Below are 22,395 nucleotides of genomic sequence, written 5' to 3'. Positions count from 1 at the left end.
AGTCTGCATAATTGAATCACTGCAGTGCAGAAGGAGGCCATTTGGACCACCAAGCCTGCACCGATAACAATCCCACCCAGGCCCTATCCCTGTAACAACACATATTTACCCTACTAATCCCCCTGATATCAAGGTGCAATTTGGCATGGCCAATCAACCTAACACGCTCATCCTTAGACCGTGGAAGGAAACTGGATCACCCAGAGGAAACCTACTCAAAAGCAGGGAGAATGTGCAAACTCCATACAGGCAGTGACCCAAGGCTGGAATTGAAACCAGGTCCTTGGTGCTGTGAGACAGCAGTGCTAACCAATGTGCCACCATGCCACCATATTATGTCCCTGCTGTTCTTGTCCAAAAACAAACATTTCTGCTGCCTTTTTTTTAGCCTTTCCCATTTTATCCCTCCATGTTCTGGGAGGAACTGTTTTCTAGCTTGCATTGTAAGATGGGAGGGTTCTACATGGATGGGTTACACAGGAACAATTGATGGATTGCAGAGCAACCCAGCAACAGGAATATTCAACTCCTCATTCAACTCACCATTCAATTAGATAAGATTAAATTTATCTGTAACTCTAACTCCTTTTCCCTGTCACTCATTGTGAGATGAATGATTCCCTGAGAGACACATCTTTTTGCTGAGGCCCCGAAAACTGCCATGATTCTATTTGAAGGAGAGCTGATGATTTCGCCCAGTGTCTTGGCTTAAACAGCTTATCTGGACAATCATCTCCTTTGCTGATATGAAGAATTTGCTGTGTGCAAATTGTCTGTAACTTTTGTCTCAATGACGTTATGTCTCGGTGAGATGGGACGAACAGGCTACCCTGTATTCCACCTCCTCAGATGGTCACAACAATTGGTTTGAATTTTCCTTTTTGCGAGGTTGCATCTTTTCCAAATCAGAATGTTTTTAATATTTAAGCTGTGAGCGATAAGGAACCAATCAAAATGGTTTCCTTGAATTAAAGCAATAGAAGACATGTTGCCGTTCCAAACACAAGAGTAAAATAATGAAAATGCGGTGACAAGCATTTGGCCCAGAGGCAGTGTTCATTTGCTGAGGCCCAACACGCATGTGTGCGTGCACACACAGACATGCACACACACACATGCATGCATGCGCACACACACACACATGCATGCACGTGCGCGCACACACACACACGCATGCACGCGCACACACACATGCATGCACGTGCGCACACACACACGCATGCACGCGCACACACACACACATGCATGCACGTGCGCACACACACACGCATGCACGCGCACACACACACACATGCATGCACGCGCACACACACACACACACGCACGGAGTTGGAGTTCAATAAAGAAAAGATTTTTTAAAATGCCGGTTTCTTGAAGGCGGTCAGATGTAGGAGATGTTGTAATTATAAATGCTGGTAGGTTTTCCGGTAATGTTGACTGCTTGAACCGACTGAAACACAGTTTTCCAAAGCTGTTGCATTTGCAATCTTTATCTGCAGTGGCTGCAGCCTCACCTTGAAATACTTCACCCATTGTGTATTTTAAAGTGGGTGTGTCTGTGGCAGTCATTGCTCCATTTCCCCTACTTTGCATTTTGTGATGGCCTTTGGAAAGCAGTAACGAAGAAGTCAATCAGGGATGGGGGAGGAGGCCGGAACTTCAGCCCTCCCCCCCTCCTCCCCCCTCCCCCCCTCAATCCACCTCCCTCTCACTGTCATTGTGTGTTTACCAGCAGCAGGGGCAGGTCTCTCCGCTGCTTCACGTGGCTCATCCATCCCGCCACCAGCCAACCCGCCATGGTGAGTGTCCTTTCGTGTGACTGGAGGATCCAGTGGATGGGAAGGGCTGGATAATCTCGCCCGGGGCCTTTACCACTCTCCGGAGGGTTGGGGATGGGGGTGTGGAGTAGCGGGTGGTTGAGAGACAGATGCAAGTTGGTCTTTCTGCTGGCTGGCAGTCTTTCTGTTGTCTCAATAGGAGCACAGTCGCTTCAAATGCATCCGGAGAGAAAAACACTTTGGAATCTTTTGTTGCTTTTTGAAAATTCCTTTTTAAACAGCTCACTATATGTGTGAGGTCAGATGCTGAATTTACAGGTAGGGATTAGTCACACCCAGTCAGTTCATTGTGATAATGATGAGCAGAAGAGTGAAAATGAGAACTTGGGATTCCTTGAATTCATGAAATGGACTGTGTGCATTTAACTATCAAATCCTTCAGTGATGAAGTTTAACTTTCATTTATGAGTGGAAGTTATCCTGGACAAAGACAGCTGATCACTTCAGGATGGATGCAGCTGCAACAAGGATCAGGAATGTTGACACCATCCACAACAAAGAATCCCCTTGATCTTTCCGACATAACATCAGCAACACTTCAAACCGAACTATATAATCTGTAAAGGCTTTGTCTAATCCTGCGGACATTAACATCAATGCAAGTTTCTTTTCACAATATCTGTGATCAATGTTTTTGAGATAATTGATGGGGAATGTACAAAGTGCTCAGAATGATGGTTGTAAAGTCCATAATCCTCACCCGAGATTTTCTCGTGAACCATGTGACCGAAATAACACAAATCACCAGGAGGGCGAAGAGCCCCCAGCGAATCACATTCCAGATGAAGGAACTGAGCAAAGTGGAAGAAATACAGAATGATTTGAAGGGAATGAGGCAGCTTCGTGTTTGAAACATTAATCTCCTCTTTACACTGTGATCATTGTATATTGTAGCAATGTTATGTCCCTTAGGACTTTTTCTGCAAAATATAAACTAAAGTTTAATTTAGTCACTTCATGATCATTAGATAAAGAACAACTTGAGTAAGTTTCATTAAAATGTCCAAAACATACAACTGTAACACTCAGCGAAATCTTAAAAGTGAAAATACTCTAAAGTGATTGGCCATTTGTGGAATAGCACCACTGTCTGGTGCAATATAGCAATGGTGATGGATCCCTTCAGTGAGTGAGGAATTTAGAATGACATCATTCCACATGGGGAGATGGTGTCGGAGTGCTAATATCACTGGACTAGTAATCCAGAGACTCAGTGTAATGCTTGGGGGACTTGTGCTCGAATCCCACCATGGCAGATGGTGAAATTTAAATTCAATGGAAGTCTGGAATTAGAAGTCTAACGCTGACCACGGGACCATGACCGATAGTTGTAAAAACCCATCTTCTTCACTCATGTCCTTTAGGGAAGGAAATCTTCCTTCTCTACCTGGTCGGGCCTACATGTGACTCCAGGCCCACAGCAATGTCATTGACTCTTAAATGCTCTCTGAACAAGGATCATTAGGAATGGGCATATAGCCAGAGACGCCCACATCCCATGAACGAATGAAGAAAAAGCATTTGACTCGAACTGTTTACTCTGTTCCTCTCTCCACAGATGCTGCTGGACCTGTTGAGTTTTTCCCGCGCTTTCTGTTTTCATCATCCCACAATTCCCTGATGCAACTCCTAAGAGGAACTTCGGAACCAGCTGGAAGCAGACAGCCTTTAACCCTCTCAGTTTGGGAACAATGTATTAAACTGGGCAACTGAGAAGGAGAAGATGACAGTGAATGCAATGTTCCTGTCAGCGGTACTCCAGAACACACCGGGTTAAGGAAATCTGGTATGGCTGGAGTGTGACAAACACAACTCCATGAGATTGGGTTCACGGTGAAGTGATTAACATGAATAATGAAAACTGCACCATGTGAAAGTTGGCAAACTAAAATACTCATCTCTTTCCACTAAACGGGGTCAAGAATTTCCACTGACAGAAACAGCAACTTTGTTAGGAAGCAAACACAATAGCATTATGTAAACACAGCCAACATTTCCATTCTGGTAAATTATTGGAAAGCCTCATGCCAAAACTGATAATCATTGATTCTGATTGGAAAGCAATGCTAATGGAAACATCAGCATTGAGAACACTGTACCTTTCACTGACAGGTGTAGATCCTGAAGACGTGGCTGAAGTTGTGGGTGATTTTGTTGTTACAATTTCACAATTATTTGCGGCTCCTATCGAGACATGAGGATAAAATTCAGAATCATCTGATTAAGTCAACCGAGAGAGCCCTCTTCCCAAATGGAACCTCAGGACATGGTGGGGATAACGGATTTGGGAGAATTCTTTTCCCTCTAATGTTCTCTTGTCTGATAGTGAGGGGGGATGTGGAAGTGTCCTAAATTTTATTGATAATCTGTGTTTTGTAACCCATTCCGGGCACTGGGGATAAAGAGTTGTTATTAAAGCATTTAAAGACTCGTGCAGCGAGGATTTCAGTCCAGATATCCTCTTGTTTATTTTGCTGAGTCATAAAAGCACGTTCCCACCAGGAAGCTGGCCTCTGCCACCACTGGATCCCAGCACCCATGATGCTTTCCTGGAGAGATGTCCTTGATGGGAAGGATTTTCAGCTCTGCATTGAACTCACAGGGAAAGATGAGGCGAGGAATTAGTGCAGCCATTAAAATTGGACAAGTGGTTAATATTGTATCTGTGAAAATAATTTTTCTGTTAATTAACATAGAACATAGAACATAGAACAGTACAGCACAGAACAGGCCCTTCGGCCCACGATGTTGTGCCGACCTTCATCTGAAACCAAGATCAAGCTATCCCACTCCCTACCATCCTGGTGTGCTCCATGTGCCTATCCAATAACCGCTTAAATGTTCCTAAAGCGTCTGACTCCACTATCACTGCAGGCAGTCCATTCCACACCCCAACCACTCTCTGCGTGAAGAACCTACCTCTGATATCCTTCCTATATCTCCCACCATGAACCCTATAGTTATGCCCCCTCGTAATAGCTCCATCCACCCGAGGAAATAGTCTTTGAACGTTCACTCGATCTATCCCCTTCATCATTTTATAAACCTCTATTAAGTCTCCCCTCAATCTCCTCCGCTCCAGAGAGAACAGCCCCAGCTCCCTCAACCTTTCCTCATAAGACCGACACTCCAAACCAGGCAGCATCCTGGTAAATCTCCTCTGCACTCTTTCCAACGCTTCCACATCCTTCTTATAGTGAGGTGACCAGAACTGCACGCAATATTCCAAATGTGGTCTCACCAAGGTCCTGTACAGTTGCAGCATAACCCCACGGCTCTTAAACTCCAACCCCCTGTTAATAAAAGCTAACACACTATATGCCTTCTTCACAGCTCTATCCACTTGAGTGGCAACCTTTAGAGATCTGTGGATATGGACCCCAAGATCTCTCTGTTCCTCCACAGTCTTCAGAACCCTACCTTTGACCCTGTAATCCACATTTAAATTAGTCCTACCAAAATGAATCACCTCACATTTATCAGGGTTAAACTCCATTTGCCATTTTTCAGCCCAGCTTTGCATCCTATCTATGTCTCTTTGCAGCCTACAACACCCCTCCACCTCATCCACTACTCCACCAATCTTGGTGTCATCAGCAAATTTACTGATCCACCCTTCAGCCCCCTCCTCTAAGTCATTAATAAAAATCACAAAGAGCAGAGGACCAAGCACCGATCCCTGCGGCACTCCGCTAGCAACCTGCCTCCAGTCCGAAAATTTTCCATCCACCACCACCCTCTGTCTTCGATCAGACAGCCAGTTACCTATCCAATCGGCCAACTTTCCCTCTATCCCACACCTCCTTACTTTCATCATAAGCCGACCATGGGGGACCTTATCAAACGCCTTACTAAAATCCATGTATATGACATCAACCGCCCTACCTTCATCAACACACCTAGTTACCTCCTCAAAAAATTCTATCAAATTTGTGAGGCACGATTTGCCCTTCACAAATCCGTGCTGACTATCCCGGATTAATCCGCATCTTTCTAAATGGTCGTAAATCCCATCCCTAAGGACCTTTTCCATCAATTTACCAACCACCGAAGTCAGACTAACCGGTCTATAATTACCAGGGTCATTTCTATTCCCTTTCTTAAACAGAGGAACAACATTTGCCACTCTCCAGTCCTCTGGCACCATCCCCGTGGACAGCGAGGACCCAAAGATCAAAGCCAAAGGCTCTGCAATCTCATCCCTCGCCTCCCAAAGAATCCTAGGATACATTTCATCAGGCCCAGGGGACTTATCGACCTTCAGTTTATTCAAAACTGCCAATACATCCTCCCTCCGAACATCTATTTCCTCCAGCCTATTAGCCTGTAACACCTTCTCTTCCTGAAAAACATGGCCCCTCTCCTTGGTGAACACTGAAGAAAAGTATTCATTCATCACCTCGCCTATCTCTACTGATTCCATACACAAGTTCCCACCACTGTCCTTGACCGGCCCTAACCTCACCCTGGTCATTCTTTTATTCCTCACATAAGAGTAAAAAGCCTTGGGGTTTTCCTTGATCCGACCCGCCAAGGACTTCTCATGTCCCCTCCTAGCTCTCCTCAGCCCCTTTTTCAGCTCGTTCCTTGCTAACTTGTAACCCTCAGTCGAGCCATCTGAACCTTGTTTCCTCATCCCTACATAAGCTTCCCTCTTCCTTTTCACAAGACATTCCACCTCTTTTGTGAACCACGGTTCCCTCACTCAGCCATTTCCTCCCTGCCTGACAGGGACATACCTATCAAGGACACCCAGTATTTGTTCCTTGAAAAAGTTCCACTTTTCATCAGAGCCTTTCCCTGACAGTTTCTGTTCCCATCTTATGCCCCCTAATTCTTGCCTAATCGCATCATAATTACCTCTCCCCCAATTGTAAGCCTTGCCCTGCCGTCCGGCCCTATCCCTCTCCATTGCAATAACAAAAGACACCGAATTGTGGTCACTATCTCCAAAGTTCTCTCCCACAACCAAATCTAACACTTGGCCCGGTTCATTTCCCAGTACCAAATCCAATGTGGCCTCACCCCTTGTCGGCCTATCCACATATTGTGTCAGGAAACCCTCCTGCACACACTGCACAAAAAGTGCCCCATCCAAACTATTTGACCTACAAAGGTTCCAATCAATATTTGGAAAGTTAAAGTCCCCCATGACAACTACCCTGTGACCCCCACACGTATCCATAATCTGCTTAGCAATTTCTTCCTCCACATCTCTATTACTATTTGGGGGCCTATAGTAAACTCCTAGCAACGTGACCGCTCCTTTCCTGTTTCTAACTGCAGCCCATATTACCTCAGTGTGCATATCCCCCTCAAAGTGCTTTTCCGCAGCCGTTAAACTATCCTTGATTAACAATGCTACTCCTCCACCTCTTTTACCAGCTTCCCTACACTTACTGAAACATCTATACCCCGGAACGTCCAACAACCATTCCTGTCCTTGTTCTACCCACGTCTCCGTAATGGCCACAACATCGTAGTCCCAAGTAGCAATCCACGCCCCAAGTTCATCCACCTTGTTCCGGATGCTCCTTGCATTGAAGTAGACACACTTCAACCCATCTTCCTGTCTACCGGTACCCACCCTTGACCTTGATACCTTCCCCAATACCTCACCACCCTCAACACTGACTTCTGGACTATAACTCCTTTTCCCACTCCCCTGACAAATTAGTTTAAATCCCCCTGAAGAGCCGTAGCAAATTTCCCTCCCAGGATATTGGTGCCCCTCTGGTTCAGGTGCACCCCGTCCTGTTTGTAGAGGTCCCACCTTCCCCAGAACGTGTTCCAATTATCCACGTATCTGAAACCCTCCCTCCTGCACCATCCCTGCAACCACATGTTTAAGTGCACTCTCTCCCTGTTCCTCAACTCGCTATCACGTGGCACCGGTAGCGTACCAGAGATGACCACATGTTTTGTCTTTGCTCTCAGCTTCCAGCCGAGCTCCCGAAATTCCTGTTTTAAATCCCCGTCCCTTCTCTTACCTATGTCGTTGGTACCAATGTGTACCACGACTTGTGACTGTTTCCCCTCCCCCTTAAGAATCCGGAAAACACGGTCCGAGACGTCACGGACCCTGGCATCCGGTAGGCAACAAACCATCCTCGAGTCTCTTTTGCTGCCACAGAACCTCCTATCTATCCCTCTAACTAACGAGTCCCCAATAACTATTGCCCTCCCGCTCTCCTCCTTACCCTCCTGAGCCACAGGGACGGACTCAGTGCCGGAGATCCTCTCACTGCGGCTCACCACTGGTATGTCGTCCCCCTCAACCGTATCCAAAGCGGAATACTTATTGCTAAGGGGAACGACCACAGGGGATACCTGCACCGACTGCTTCTTCCCAGCCCCTCTCACCGTCACCCATCTATTTTCATTCCGCGGAGTAACTGTATCCCTGAAGCTTCTGTCTATGGCCATCTCTGCATCCCTAATGATCCTAAGTTCCTCCAACTCCAGCTCCAGTTCCCTTACACGGTTTTGGAGGAGCTGCAGATGGATGCACTTCTCACAGGTATAATCAGCAGGGACACTGACGTCGTCCCTCACCTCGAACATAGTGCAAGAGGAACATTGCACTGCCTTCACACCCATCCCCTCTAGATACCTTGCCAGTACCAGGTAGAAACAGCAAAAAATGAATTAACTCACCCCTGCTCGCCCTTTCTGCCTAAGCCCTGTGAGCCAAAGCCCTACAGCTTTCACTCTGCCTCCTGCTCACTCTGCTGCCCACTAACGACGCTGCCCGCTCAAACGTGCGGCCTACTTTTAAACCCTCCAAAAACCTTCCCAGACTCCTGCTGGGCCCACTTCCTGTTTTAAAAAAAACCTCCGATTTTTTACACAAATTTAACTTAAAATAAATAAATAAATGTAGTGAACAAACCAACTGCCTTCTCCTCAGCCTGGTCCTGTGGAACAATGAGGCTGAAAACTGCAAGTTAAGCACTTTTAAACCCTCCAAAAACCTTCCCAGACTCCTGCTGGGCCCACTTCCTGTTTTAAAAATGACCTCCGATTTTTTACACAAATTTAACTTAAAATAAATAAATAAATATAGTGAACAAACCAACTGCCTTCTCCTCAGCCTGGTCCTGTGGAACAATGAGAAATTAAATTGTTGAATATCATGTGAGCACCTCAAACTATCACCTGCTAATATTGGCAATGGCCGGTTCCTATATCAAGGGACTACCTTTCTGACCTTACATTAGTGACAGGAAACCTTACCCACCGGCAGTGGATTTACAAACTCGTTTATAACGATGATCCAGGTTGGAGACAGGAGAGTTTCCCACCTCCAGTGAGAACTCAGATAATTGGCATCGGTGTGTTTTAATAAGGAATTGATTTCAAAATGAGAGAAAGATGTTGCAATGATACAGGGCCTGGGTATGATGCTCTTTTGGAGAGTCAGTCCAGACCCCGATTGGCCAGATGGCCTCCTTCTACACTGAAGGGATTCTATGACTCAACAAGATCGGCAAATGGGTGTTATCAGCAAGCTGTTCCTTTAACAGAGAATTACTGTGTTGGCTCACATTGCTTGTACAAAATAACACTTACCATGGCTTCCATTTTGTACCACATATCTGCAGTGGTTTTCTGTTCTATTGACACCTGACAGTGTTACCATTTCACTGGATTTTTCTCCCTGGTTATTTGAGGCTGTGCAGTAATATTGATGATGTTGTTGTTTGAAGGATTGACAATGTAGATCCAGTTTATTGGTGTCAGAGATCTTTGAATCTTCAGACGGGGTCTTTTCATACCATGTGTACTGAATGGGAAGTGATCCCTGGACAGACTCACAGGAGACGGACACTGAGCCCCCAGAACATGAGGCATTTGGTGGTGATAAGAATCTAAGTTCAGGAACAGACACTGGTTCTGTGGGATAGAAACAACCATTCAGATACTGACTGAACGTCCAATAAAATCAAATACTCTCCCTTTTTTTTCCCTTCAGTATCTCAGCCAGTGGCGGCCATGTTGGATTCTGACATCTACGTCTCCATGGGGTGGATGTTTAATCAAAGTTTGGGAACTGGACATGGGAGATAGTCTGGGGTCCAGATACCACATGTTGTACGATGGGAATGCCTATTGCAGTCTTCAATGCTCCTGTCAATTAAGGGCCAGGAACCTGACTTATCATCCAATCAGGGAGAGTGGATGAGGTCCTGATGCTGGAGGGTCTCACCTGGCTGAGGTGGGATCTGGGTTTGTCGCCAGCGAGGGGAAAATCCAGCTAAGTTTCTTTTGTTTTAACCCCACAGCTGCCTGACCTTAATGCTGGAGACGCAACGTTTCCTGTCTGCGCTGCCGACCAGAAATCCCAGTTGGTGCAGGAAGAAGAACCTGATAAACCCCTTTGGTAAATAGTCATTTGGAGGCACTAAACTTGAGTATTGCTGAAAAAAGAAGACACATATCAAAGTTTTTTGTCTTGCACTCATCAGGACACTTGGGTACGGAACATGGAGCAGCAATTAGACCATTCGGCCCCTTGAAACTAGTCCACAATTCAACTATGTCACAACTGACCTGCACCTTATCTCCATTTACCCAGCTTATTTCTCTGACACTGAATATTGCTTCCAAACAAAATCTGTCAATCTCAGTTTGTCAAATTTTCGGGAGAGATTAAATAGAGCAGGTGAGTTGGCTGGACTGCATTAAAAAGTGACACAGCATGACTTGAAAATAAAACGCCGTTCCTTCGATGTAATTTACCCGACTAATCCCCCTGGCATGAAGGGGCAATTTATTATGGCTAATCCACCTAACCCGCAAATCTTTGGACTGTGGGCGGAAACAGGAGGTCCCAGAGGAAACCCACAAAGATACGAGGAAAAGATGTCCACTCCACACAGGCAGTCAACCAGGGTGAGAGTTAAATCCATGTCCCTGGTGCTGTGAGGCAGCAGTGCCAACCAATGTGCCGCCCCAAATTTACATGCTGAGATGTAATAAGATGTTCCGCTGAACGGTTAATTTTTGTGAAAAACTAGAGGCTTTAGAAACAGGAAGCCATCTTTTTGTACTGTCGGTTCATTGTTTAAAAGGGGAGGTGTGATGATAATGTACTTGATGATATATATATAGTTTATTAATATTGCAAGGGAATGTTTAAAATTCAGCTTTAATTCACAGGCAGTTGGGATGTTTTTTTAGAATGCAGATCAGTTGTTGGGAGAGCAGGATAATTAGTCATTTTCACCATATAGTGCTTATTAGGATAGAGCAAATGGACTTTCTTTTATGAAAAGGAGATTCCCTTGGTGGGGGGCGGGGGGGGGGGGGAGGTGAGGGGTTGGTTAAAGGAATGTAATGTGTTTTCAGGAAGGCTGGATCATGTGATGATGTGGTTAATGGGAGGAGCTAGGTCTGTTTTGTTCTGGTTCAGCTGCACTCTGCTGAAGTCTGAGGATTGTGCAGGTTGTACCTGACCATTCACTCTCTCGCTCCACAAAATCTCTCTGAAAGCTTCAAGACTGTTAACACAAATTATAGCTAGTATGCTTATGTGTGCTAAATGTATTTATTTGAAAGTGTTTTTGATCTATGCATGAATGGGGCTTATTTGGAACAGGAATATTCATAAGCTAGAAAGTAAAGATGTTTCCTTTCATTTTTAAATATTGTTCAACCATTAGTGGTTCAGCTGATTCATTCGTTAGAGTTATATTTAAACCGTGATTAAGTAAAGTTTGTTTTACTATAAAAGCCCCATACTTTGCTGGTGGAATTACTCCTGGAGGGAATTATCCTTTCCTCACATTTATGCCAAATATAATAATTGTTGGTGCCTGGTCTGGCTTCCTAATGTATCTTGGGATTCTGGTCCAGCACGCTAACAATTGATTCTTTATATTTGATGAACTGACACCATCAGTAACAAGTTGCTGCTCACTGTTTTTCTCATTGTCTGAATTTTGTTTTTATTCTAAATGCAAAAACCGACAGTGTGACAAGTTGGGCAGGCCACGGATTGTTGTATTTTTGTCACATCAGCCAGATTGCCCAACCTCTGCCCTCTAGCTGCCAGACTCTGCACTGCTGCAGAGCCTTGGGAGATCGGAGCTGTCAATGTTTCCTTGCGGATAAAACATGGATCAGACATTTCAGTGGAGATTAGTAAAGATAATCACTGAGAAATGTACCGTCAGATATTTGAAGCTCGACAGGACACATTGGATTGAGACCAGCTTTTTCAATACCACAGCTGTACCATCCTGCATCTCCTGAGCGAAGATCCTTCACAGTGACAACAAATACTCCTCGTGACTTGTCATCTGTGATTGAAATTCTTCCATTTTGCCAATTTGTCTTTGCTACAACTTTACACTGGCGAGTTGTGCCGTGACACCAATATTTAAAATGTGCCTTGTACCACCATGCATCATAGTGACAATTTACTGTGATCGATCTTCCCACAATTCCTGGTCCTTTCGTTTCTGCCCACAATGCACCTGAAACTGAGGAGACAACATTTCAGGAATTGAACAGGAAATGACTGCTTCATTCAAACACAGACATTCCAATGAGTTAAATTCCATGCAGTTTGTGATTAATGTAATCATTTAAATAGAGACTTTTCACAATCTCAGAGAGTCCCAAAGTATTTCACAGTCAATGATTTACTTTTGAAACATTTGGGATATTTTCCTGACTCTCTGGTAGGGGCTGGGAGAGCGTGGGGGATCTGGAAATTGGGCTTCTGCCTCACACTGTGGGTTTTCACTGTGTCACATCGTCAAGTGGTTTTACACACAGAAGCAAACCTCATTGGCTAACCTGACGTCTAGTCGAATAGAATAGTTAAATTACGAGGGTGCTGGAATCTGAAACTCAGACATTTACCCCTCCCTCCCCTGGACAATGACCCCATCACTAAACATCAAGCCATTTTTTCCATCGCTGTCACTGACCTTATCACCTCTGGAGCCTCCACAGCCTCTCAACCTCAGAGTCTCCCAACCCCACACAGCCCACTTTTACCTCCTCACCAAAACTCACAAACAGGACTGCCCTGGTAGACCCATGAAACAGCCTGTTCCTGCCCCATGGAACACATTTCTTTCTATCTTGACTCCAATTTCTCTCCACTTGTCCAGTCTTTTCCCACCTACACTTGTAACTCCTCTGATGCCCTATGTCATCTCAACAATTTCCAGTTCCCTGCCCCTAACCGCCTCCTCTTCACTTTGGATGTCCAACCCCTCTACACCTCCACCCCCACCAGGCGGGTCAGAGTGCTCTCCGCTTCTTCCTTGATTGGAGGCCCGAACAATCCCCATTCACCACCCCTGCCCTCCTCCTGGCTGAACTTGTTCTGACACTAAATAATTTCTGCTGAACTTGTCTCACTTCATTTATCAATTTTGCTTTCGGTTACCACCCTACTCGCACCTTCACATGGTCCATCTCCGATACTTCCCTTCCCATTCAATTAAAAGGAAAAGGTTATTTATGGGGAAGAGTACATTGGATCAAACATCCACCAGTGAGGAACAGTGTCACTGGCAGAACTTTGTAAAATAATGGTCGGAATTCTCCGGCCGTTCACGACTCACCAGCGCTGCCGGCGAGATTGGAGAATTTGGTGCTGAGCCAAATCTCCGTTCACTGCAAGAATTGAGCCATGTTCTCACTGCAGGATTATTACCACTGCTGTCTTCAGTATGAATTGCACATTGGATTATATTAGAAAATAAATACTAATTAAAATGACCTTTCATTTTAAAAACGTCACTTGTCTGGACTTTTAAAACATAAATTGTCCTCAATTTTCCATTCACAATCAAATTGCAGTTTAGTCTATTTTGTAAATATTTTCATGGTGCGGTAATATATTCACAAGGAGATACTGTACAATATCTCACTAATATTAGTCATTCATATTTGCTGAGTATTTGTTCCTGTAAACTTAGCAGATCACCCAAATCCAGGGACACATGAGGCAGACAAAGCAAATGTGTGTGTCTGTTTTCAATAGCTTGTCCTTCCTGGACCTGGTCACAAGCCTGAAGTCAGAGACTATAGCATGAGGGACATCACTCCACATCAAGACATTGCTGACTGAATGGGATGAGTTTTACCGTCCTGCCAGCCATGGGAATCATAGCGGGTTGGGGGGCGGACCATGGAAAGGTCCATTGACCTCGGGTGGGATTTTTTGGGTTCGGGGGGAGAAAGGCCAGAAAACCCCGCCCAGTATCTCTCCCTCTTAGCGTCTGTCTTCAGCAAATTGGGACAATTTGCAGGTTTTTGCGAGACTTGAACCTGGTGCTCCTGGCTCAGATACAGAGACTCCACCCACTGCAACACAAAACTGCCGTTTGTGTCTTGACACGTCTCCAAATATTTAAACATTTCTGAAACATCTCTGCTGTATAAGCTATAGACTAGAGTTAAACTAACACTGATAATCTGACTATCCAGCTCTGGCTGTTACTCACCGGGCAGAGAGCAAATGAGGAGAATCAAAATCCACATCGTTGTGTTGGAGATCAGATCAGTGTTTGTCGTCAGTCACCCAGCTCCTGTGTCTCACGCTGAAATAGATGCTTAATATAAATTGTATCAGAAATTTAAATGAGCAAGAAGACAGCAGGAAGTCGAGTCATGAAACTGCAGTCAGCCACTTCACAAAATCCGGCTCCTCAGAACCTGAAGTTCTGTCAGTTATATTTAGCAAAAGAATGAAATGAATTATTGTTGAAAGAATGTAAAATTTTGGAAACAAAATGTTAAAAAGTCAGAGCCTGAGGATAATACTGACCCAAGTGAAGTTTTCTAATTAATAGTGAGGGGAGTTAGAACATGCCCTCCTCCATTGTTATTAACATTCCATCAACTCCTCAGTGAAACAAGTATTTTTTTCTTAATGTGAGTTATTTCACTAATGGAACATGGAGATTTATTAATATTTTGTTTTGATTTGCTTAATGTGAATCTTGTTATTTGTACGAGTAACAATTCTGTCAGGATGAGGAGATTTGAGCTCCTTGATCGAGACATAGAAACACAAAAACGAGAAGCAACTATTCTAGAAGCAAAGCACAGAAACTAGAATCAAGTAGGCCATTCGGCCCATTGAGCCTGCTCCGCCATTCATTTTGATCATGGCTGGCCATCGAATTCAATGTCCTGATCCACCCTTCCCATCATATCCTTTGATCCCTTCAGTCCCAAGAGCTATATCTAATTCCTTGTTGGAATCAGACAAGGTTTTGGCCTCAACTATTTTCTGTGGTCGTGAATTCCTCACATTCACCACCCTCTGGATGAAGATATTTCCCCTCACTTCAGTTCTAAAAGGTTCATCCTTATCCTCAAACTCTGACTCCTAGTTCTGGACTCCCTCACCCTCAGGAACATTCTTTCTGAATCAACCCTGTGTAACAATGTTAGAATTTTATAAGTTTCTATGAGATCCCCTCTCACTCTTCTAAACTCCTTGGTATGCAGCAGGAGAACACCCCCTGCTCCATTTATCCACACACACGTTCTGAGGCAGATTTCAGACAGAAAAGGATCTCAGTTCACAGAGAGAAGATTCTGGGGGAAAGGAAATTGTGATTGAGTAACTGGGAGGAGTATTCAATTCCAAATTGAGGATACAACTACTCAACGTCCTGTGACATGGGGCCATGTATTTGCCATGACATAGTTGGGCGATGTGTGATCCTGGTGAATGACACATTGTTTAAACATTGACCTGAATTTTACGCTCTGGAAGTGGGTATGTGGTGGTCCTGATCACCCCAGAAATGGCACGCGGTTATGTTTGGAGGGCGGCACCACCGCGTCATCTCGCAATATTTTGTTCAGCTGGTACATGCAGAATATGGGAAAATATCATCACAATTAAAAAGGCGCGGAGCCAATGGTGAGGACACCCAGGGTAACTCCCTCTCGGAAGTTTACCACTGTGCCACTGCTGCCTCTGCTGGGTCTGCCCGCTGGTGGGACAGGGCATACCTGGGGTGGTGACGGTGGTCATAGTGACTTACATTTCCATTTGTGAGTGCAATGTGTTGGTGGTTCCACATCGCTGGCAGCTGGATTGGAGCAGCTGGCTGACTCTGATGCTCTATAGACCTCGATTAACTTTGGAGCCTTTCTCTGGCCGGTGGAGTCTGCGCAGGGCCCGACTGGGTGGGAGATTCCACTGCCACAGCTGGGCACTGCTCAGTAATCGTGTTCCTATTAATTACAACAGGCAGTGTCAGAGGGTTGGAGGAAATGCTGCCATCACCCACATCCTCCTGAGAGGAGACTGCTGGTGTGAACTACAGCCCATCCACCAACATGAGATTGGTTTGAACCTCCCAAATCACCATCAATGGATGGGCAGCTAGCAGAGTTACTTGATGCCTTATCCATCAGATATGACCTGGCAGGTTGTAAGTGCACTAAATCACAGAGGGAAATGTTGCAAGCTATCACAACTATTTTCTTTTTGTATGTTACCACAAGAAGATACGTGTTCTGGAGTCAGGAGCTACAAATTCCACCAATACTTTTGGGTTTTTAAATATAAACTTATGACATTTATTGACAAAGAAAAAAATCAACACACAGGATTGCATTTAGACAGTTAATATTTATCTTCCATTCCCTCAAAAAAATTACCTACTTTGTTAGACTCACAAATAAACACCCTTTTTTGTCACAATCCCGTGTAGATACTTCCTCTGTTAAACATTCCAGTAATATTACTACAAGGCAAACCCACTGCTGCTGTAGGGGAGACGAGCCACAGGGTTTCTCTCTCACTCCCATCTGCTGTGGAAATGCAAAAAACATAAAAACCAAACCTTGCTTTCTGGAAAACAGTCACTTTCCTGCGTTGGCTGGAAGCTCACGTTGCTTCTTCAGAGTTCTTACCCAGCACAGATAGTCCAGAACAATACAAGGGATACAACATTCTTGAACTGAATTCAAGAGAAATCTTTTAGCCAGCAGTAACAAGCCCTGTGAGAGGGGGCGCTGGGTGGGGATGGGGACTAGATTTAGTCCAAGGAAATTAATTTGAGCAAGTGGATGAAGTAGCAGTGGGGGCCATTTTGGTGATAGTGACCTTAATACATTTAGATTTGGCACCATTATGGAAAAGGACAAAGATAAAACAGGAGTAAAAATCCTAAAATTTGGAAAGACACATGTTACACAGTTCAAAGATCAATGCACCAAAAATGGACTGGATACAGCGATGAAAAGGAAAAACAGGGTCAAAAACGAGTGTACAGGCACAGTGTAGACATATCCTCACATAGAAGAAGGATAGTATTGCCAAATGGCCTTTAAGGAAGGAAATCTGCCATCTTTACCCAGTCTGGCCAACATGTGTCTCCAGAGACACAGAATGTGGTTGACTTTTAAATGACCTCAGGGATGAGCAACAAATGCTGGAACAATCGGCAACGCACACATCCCATGAATGAACAAAAAAAAATCCAGAAGCATACAGGGTAAGATGAAGCAGAGAAAGAAAGCTTATGACAGTCACAAAAAGGTGAATAATGTAGAATGCCGAGAGAAGCACAGAAAGTATAGGGTGAAATTAAAATGGCAATTAGGAAATTAAAGAGAGGCTCAGGATAAAAATTATCAAGTAAAATCAAAGAGAACCTGACTAAGTTTTACCAGTACACCAAGAGGAGGAGAAAACCTCGGAAAGGTTACGGCCTATCAGAAACATACATGGTAACTTAGATGTAGATTCAAAAGACGTGGGCAGGGTTTTCAATGAGTACTTGGTCTTTCCGTCAGTAAGGAGAGGGATGATGCAGACATTCTAGTTAAGGAGGAGTGGGAAATCTCAGACACAATAAGCATAATGAGAGGCCAAGTACTTGAAGGACTGACATCCTTGAAGGTGGATAAATCACCTGGACCCAGATGGATTGTATCCCAGGCTGTCAGTGAAGCCAGGGAGGAAATAGCAGATGCGTTGAGGATCAATTTCCAATCTTCACCAGATGTACAGGGGTACTAGAGGATTGGAGATCGGTGAATGCTTGCCTTTATTGGGTGAGGTTTTGAACACAAAAGCAGGGATGTATTGCTGGAATTGTACAAAACGCTGGTTAGGCCACAGCTGGAGTTTTGTGTACAGTTCTGGTCACCACATTACAGGAAGGCTGAATTGCTCTGGAGTGAGCACAGAGGAGGTTTACAAAAATGTTGGCAGGGATATAAAATTACAGCTACGAGAGAGGATTGGATGGGCCAGTGTTGTTTTCCTTAGAAGAGAGCAGGCTGAGGGATGATCTAATTGAGATGTACTAAACTATGAGAGGCCCAGATAAAGTAGACAGGAAAGGCCTGTTTCTTTTTATTCATTGATGGGACATAGGTGTCGCTGCTTGGCCAGCATTGATTGCCCATCCCTAGTTGCCCTTGGAGGGCAGTTGAGAGTCAACCACATTGCTGTGTCTCTGGAGTCACTTTTAGGCCAGACCAGGTAAGGATGGCAGATTTCCCTCCCTAAAGGATATTAGTGAACCAGATGGGTTTTTCCGACAATCAACAATGGTTTCATGGTCATCAGTAGATTCTCAATTCAAGATTTTTTAATTGAATTCAAATACCACCATCTGCCGTGGCGGGATTTGAACCCGGGTCCCCAGGACATCAACTGAGTTTCTGGATTATTACTCCAGCCATAGGCCATCGCCTCCCCCAGCTGAGACATCAGTTACCGGGGGCATAGATTTCAGGGAATTTGTAGATGGATTAGACAGAAAAACCTTTTCACACAGAGATTTGTGGGTGTCTAAATTCACTGCCCAATAAATTAAATTCTTCACAATTAATTAAATGTACTAATTAACAGGGTTATTATTATTTCCCCAATGATGATTGTGATTGGTTTGTGAGTGTTATTGCTAAAAACATCACAGCCTGGAACTTACTGATACATAATGGGGTGTGAAGGATGGGCCATTTGATTGGCAGCCCATTCCCAGAACTGGGACTTCCACCTTGAAGGCGGCTTTAATCCCAAAGGGCATTGAATGGGTGAGTGGTAAACCAGCCAGATGGGGGCAGGCTCACCCCTTACTTTAATGCCAGGCTGTGAGGGACCACACTCTGATCATAAAATCCAAGCTCAGGACACCATTTTATCCTTGCTTGTCTCAGTATGGGATGGTGCGCAGTTAGGAGCCACATCGATTTCTGATAAAGATTGAGACTCTTAGGTATTTCTGCCAAGGGAACTAAATATAAACTTCCGTGTTTTCCATCCACATATCACTCATCAGAACATTGATTCAGTCAAATCTTTTTTTGATTGATGTCGGGATTGTGTTTTTGTGAATAAATAGCCACATGTGAGCTGAGAATGATGTCCTCACCTTGGGAAACCTGAGAAAACGATGAGAAGCAAACAGCTTTGTTCCCTGTTTCTCAATGTTATTTAGCCATGTGCAAGCCTTTGGGAAGCTTCTGTAACATCCCGAGTGTAACAGTTCATGAACATTCCTCTGAGTCCTGAGAAAACTGCCACCCAATTCCGGAAAGATCCATCAATGTTCCCGAGCTGCAGGAACTACAGCCTCATTTCCCAGCACAGTTTAACTGATGACGGTTTCAGGATTTTTGGGAATCGATGGAGATCTATCCATCCATTTTCACTCAGCTTTGGCCTTTCCTTTTGTTTATGATTCATAAGACTTCATCCAGCTCAGTAGCGCCTCCCTCCGGGGTAAGTGACTCATGGTGCGGTTCCTATGAAACCTGTACACCTGTGCACTGTTTCTCCATCTGGATCACATGGAGCCCAATAATGGATCAGCGACCATGATGTTTGCCTCTAACAAGCCCTGTAACAATGCAGATCCCCTTCTCCCAATTGCAAACACAAACCTTCATTTAGTACCTAACAGCTATCGTACATTCACAGGTTTCTATCACACCTCAGCCTTGAGAGCAGCAACACATTTTTTCTCGAGGCTAAACCACCATGAGGTGCAACAAGCTTGAAAACATTTTTTTCAGAGTTCAGCTGTTGGTCGTCAAACATCAACTTATTTGAGGAGAGAATGCATTGTGGTTAAACTGAGTTTCTGTTCATTTAGGATGGAACATTCACTCGCAGCATTCTATCTCAAACAAAACCTTTTCAACCATTGAAACCAATCAGAAAATCAGGTCTCGAACAGCGATCTGTTCCATATGGAGAAAGGAATTGACCTCTCTGTTACAATACAGTGAGGGGTGGGGTGCTGCTGGTGGGGATAGGGGGGAAGTTGCTGCAGTCAAGAGAGAGGGATGCTGGGAATTCAACCCCAGATACATCAACCCCCACACAGACACACATCAAGGCAAGAGCTCCTGTATAAGCCCCAGTCACACTGTGTACTATCAGTAATAGTCTGAGTCTCAGGTTTAGTGACAGACTGAGGGAGGGGGACCTATTGTAACCTGCACACTGAGGGCCCGAATTTACCATTTTCATTCTAAGTGCTGAATCTGGGCCTAATTCAGATCCGACTTGGAAATCTGCTTTCAGGCGCCCCCATTCGCACTCAGCCTGAAAAAAAAATCGCGGGACTGAATCTGCATGCGCAGTTCGAAAAAAATTTGAAAAAGCGCGCCCGTGTCAGATCGCTCCCGGGCCGCAGAAAGCGGAGAAAGTGGCCCGGGAGCGAAAAGCGGGAGCGATGGCCCCCACAGACATCACTGTCCCACTTATCCATCCATTCCCCCCTCCCATTACCCAAATCGATCGCGACCCCCTGCCTTCTTCCCCCCCACTGAACGCCCACAGAATGGGAGCGGACCCCCATGACCCCCCACCCCCCGCCCCCGCCACCAGAGATACATCTGCCCCCCCACACCAGTGAGTGATTGGTCCTCTCCCCCCCTCTCCCCACCAGAGATACATCTTACCCGCCTCCCTCCTCCCCCCCCCTCAGAGAACAATCTGGCCTCACTCACCCCCCCACCCCACCCCAGACAACGATCTGGCCTCGCTCCCCACCCTCCCCCCCCAGAGAATGGTCTGGCCTCACTCACCTCCCCCCCCCCACCCCCAAGAGGAACATCTGACCCGCCTTCTCCTTCCACCCCACTAGACAATGATTAGCCCCCCACGCAGCACCAGACAACGATCGGCCTCCCCCCACATCACCAGACAATGATCAGCCTTCCCCACCCCACCCCCCACCACCAGACAATGATCGGCCTTTCCCCACCCCCCTCCCCGCCAGAGATACATCTGACCCACCTCTTCCTCCTCCCCCCACCTCAACTGGACAACAATCTGGCCTCACTCCTATCCCCACCCCAACCAGAGAATGATCTGACCCGCCTCCCTCCTCCCCCCCACCACCGAGCTGAGTCAGAGAGCCGTTGGAAGCTCTGAACTCGCTCTTCAGCAGCTGGAGCGCCCGATTCAGACTTTTATTCAGCAGGTTCATTTTGGCACGATTCCGGATCGGCGAACGCGGTGGTAAAGGGGGAAATGCTGATAGAGTTGGGCGGATAGTTCATTAATTCAATTGAAATGCATGCAAATGCATTTAAATCGCCGTTGCGCCCATTTCGGGCTCGAATCGGATCGCTGCCATTCCTGGGTTTCGGTAAAGTGGTAATCTGCACAGACGCGGGCGCGGATCGCGTTAATGGCCTCACACCCGACTTTACCACGTTTTCACGCCCGACAACGGGCATGACGCAATGGTAAAATCGGGCCCTGAGAGTCTGAGGGAGAGAGAGGCCAAATTCACTCCTGAATCTGTCAGACCCCAATTACACACTCAATATCCCAGTCCTGGTATTGGCCCCTCCCTGAATCTGAGTACAATTGACAACAGGTGCTCTGTTTCCAAGTGAAGTCAGTTGAAAATTACTGGCACCAACTCAGCAACTGGGACATCTTTTTGTGTCGCCTACTGCACCTGGTATTCCCAGGCAGTCTCCCATCCAAGTACTAACCAGGCCTGAGTCTTTTTAGCTTCCGTGGTCAGAAAAGATCAGGTGTTTTGAGACGAGTATGGTTGTCGGCAACTCAGCAACTGGGAGTCTCTATTGGATTTCTGATGTGTTCAGTAGAATTACCAGTTAATTGGCAACCTCCAGTAAAATCAAGCTGCAACTACTTAAAAACCAGTTCCTACCAGTTGAGGGCAGATTCATCCTAAATTTGTGTGACCTGTTTTATTTCCTTTTGGGTGGAGTGGAGTAAAGTACAAGAACAAAACTTGCATTTACATAGATCCTTTAACCCAGTAAAACTGGCAGAGGGATTTGGATGGGCTGATGCAGGGTGGGAGATGCCAGGCATTGGAATAGCCGAGTGAAGAGGTACCTACAGTGTGGATGAGGATGCGATTGCGATGAAATTCGGGGCGGCACGGTAGCACAGTGGTGAGCACTGTTGCTTCACAGCTCCAGGGTCCCGGGTTCGATTCCCGGCTTGGGTCACTGTCTGTGTGGAGTTTGCACATTCTCCTCGTGTCTGCGTGGGTTTCCTCCGGGTGCTCCGGTTTCCTCCCACAGTCCAAAGATGTGCGGGTTAGGTTGATTGGCC

General features: G+C 45.5%; 1 protein-coding gene and 1 pseudogene across 1 annotated transcript in view; both read right to left on the bottom strand.

Moving 5' to 3' along the window:
- The window catches only part of LOC144511795 (polymeric immunoglobulin receptor-like), an 84,631-nt gene extending 70,234 nt beyond the window's left edge, over nt 1-14,397 (bottom strand). The window contains exons 1-3 of the mRNA XM_078242131.1: nt 14,309-14,397; nt 12,011-12,325; nt 9,411-9,734 (exon numbers count right to left, since the gene is read on the bottom strand). Coding sequence (XP_078098257.1) covers nt 9,411-9,734; nt 12,011-12,325; nt 14,309-14,345 — 676 coding nt within the window. The 5' untranslated portion in view covers nt 14,346-14,397. The remainder of the gene's footprint in view (nt 1-9,410; nt 9,735-12,010; nt 12,326-14,308) is intronic.
- Nucleotides 14,398-21,751: 7,354 nt separating this feature from the next.
- LOC144479324 (5S ribosomal RNA) lies at nt 21,752-21,870 on the bottom strand (annotated as a pseudogene).
- Between the last annotated feature and the right edge of the window lie 525 nt (nt 21,871-22,395).

The sequence above is a fragment of the Mustelus asterias genome, chromosome 25 (assembly GCF_964213995.1).
Source record: "Mustelus asterias chromosome 25, sMusAst1.hap1.1, whole genome shotgun sequence".
Classification (NCBI taxonomy): Eukaryota; Metazoa; Chordata; class Chondrichthyes; order Carcharhiniformes; family Triakidae; genus Mustelus; species Mustelus asterias.
The sequence above is the reverse complement of the archived record's forward strand: the minus strand, read 5'-3'. Positions and strand labels throughout refer to the sequence as shown.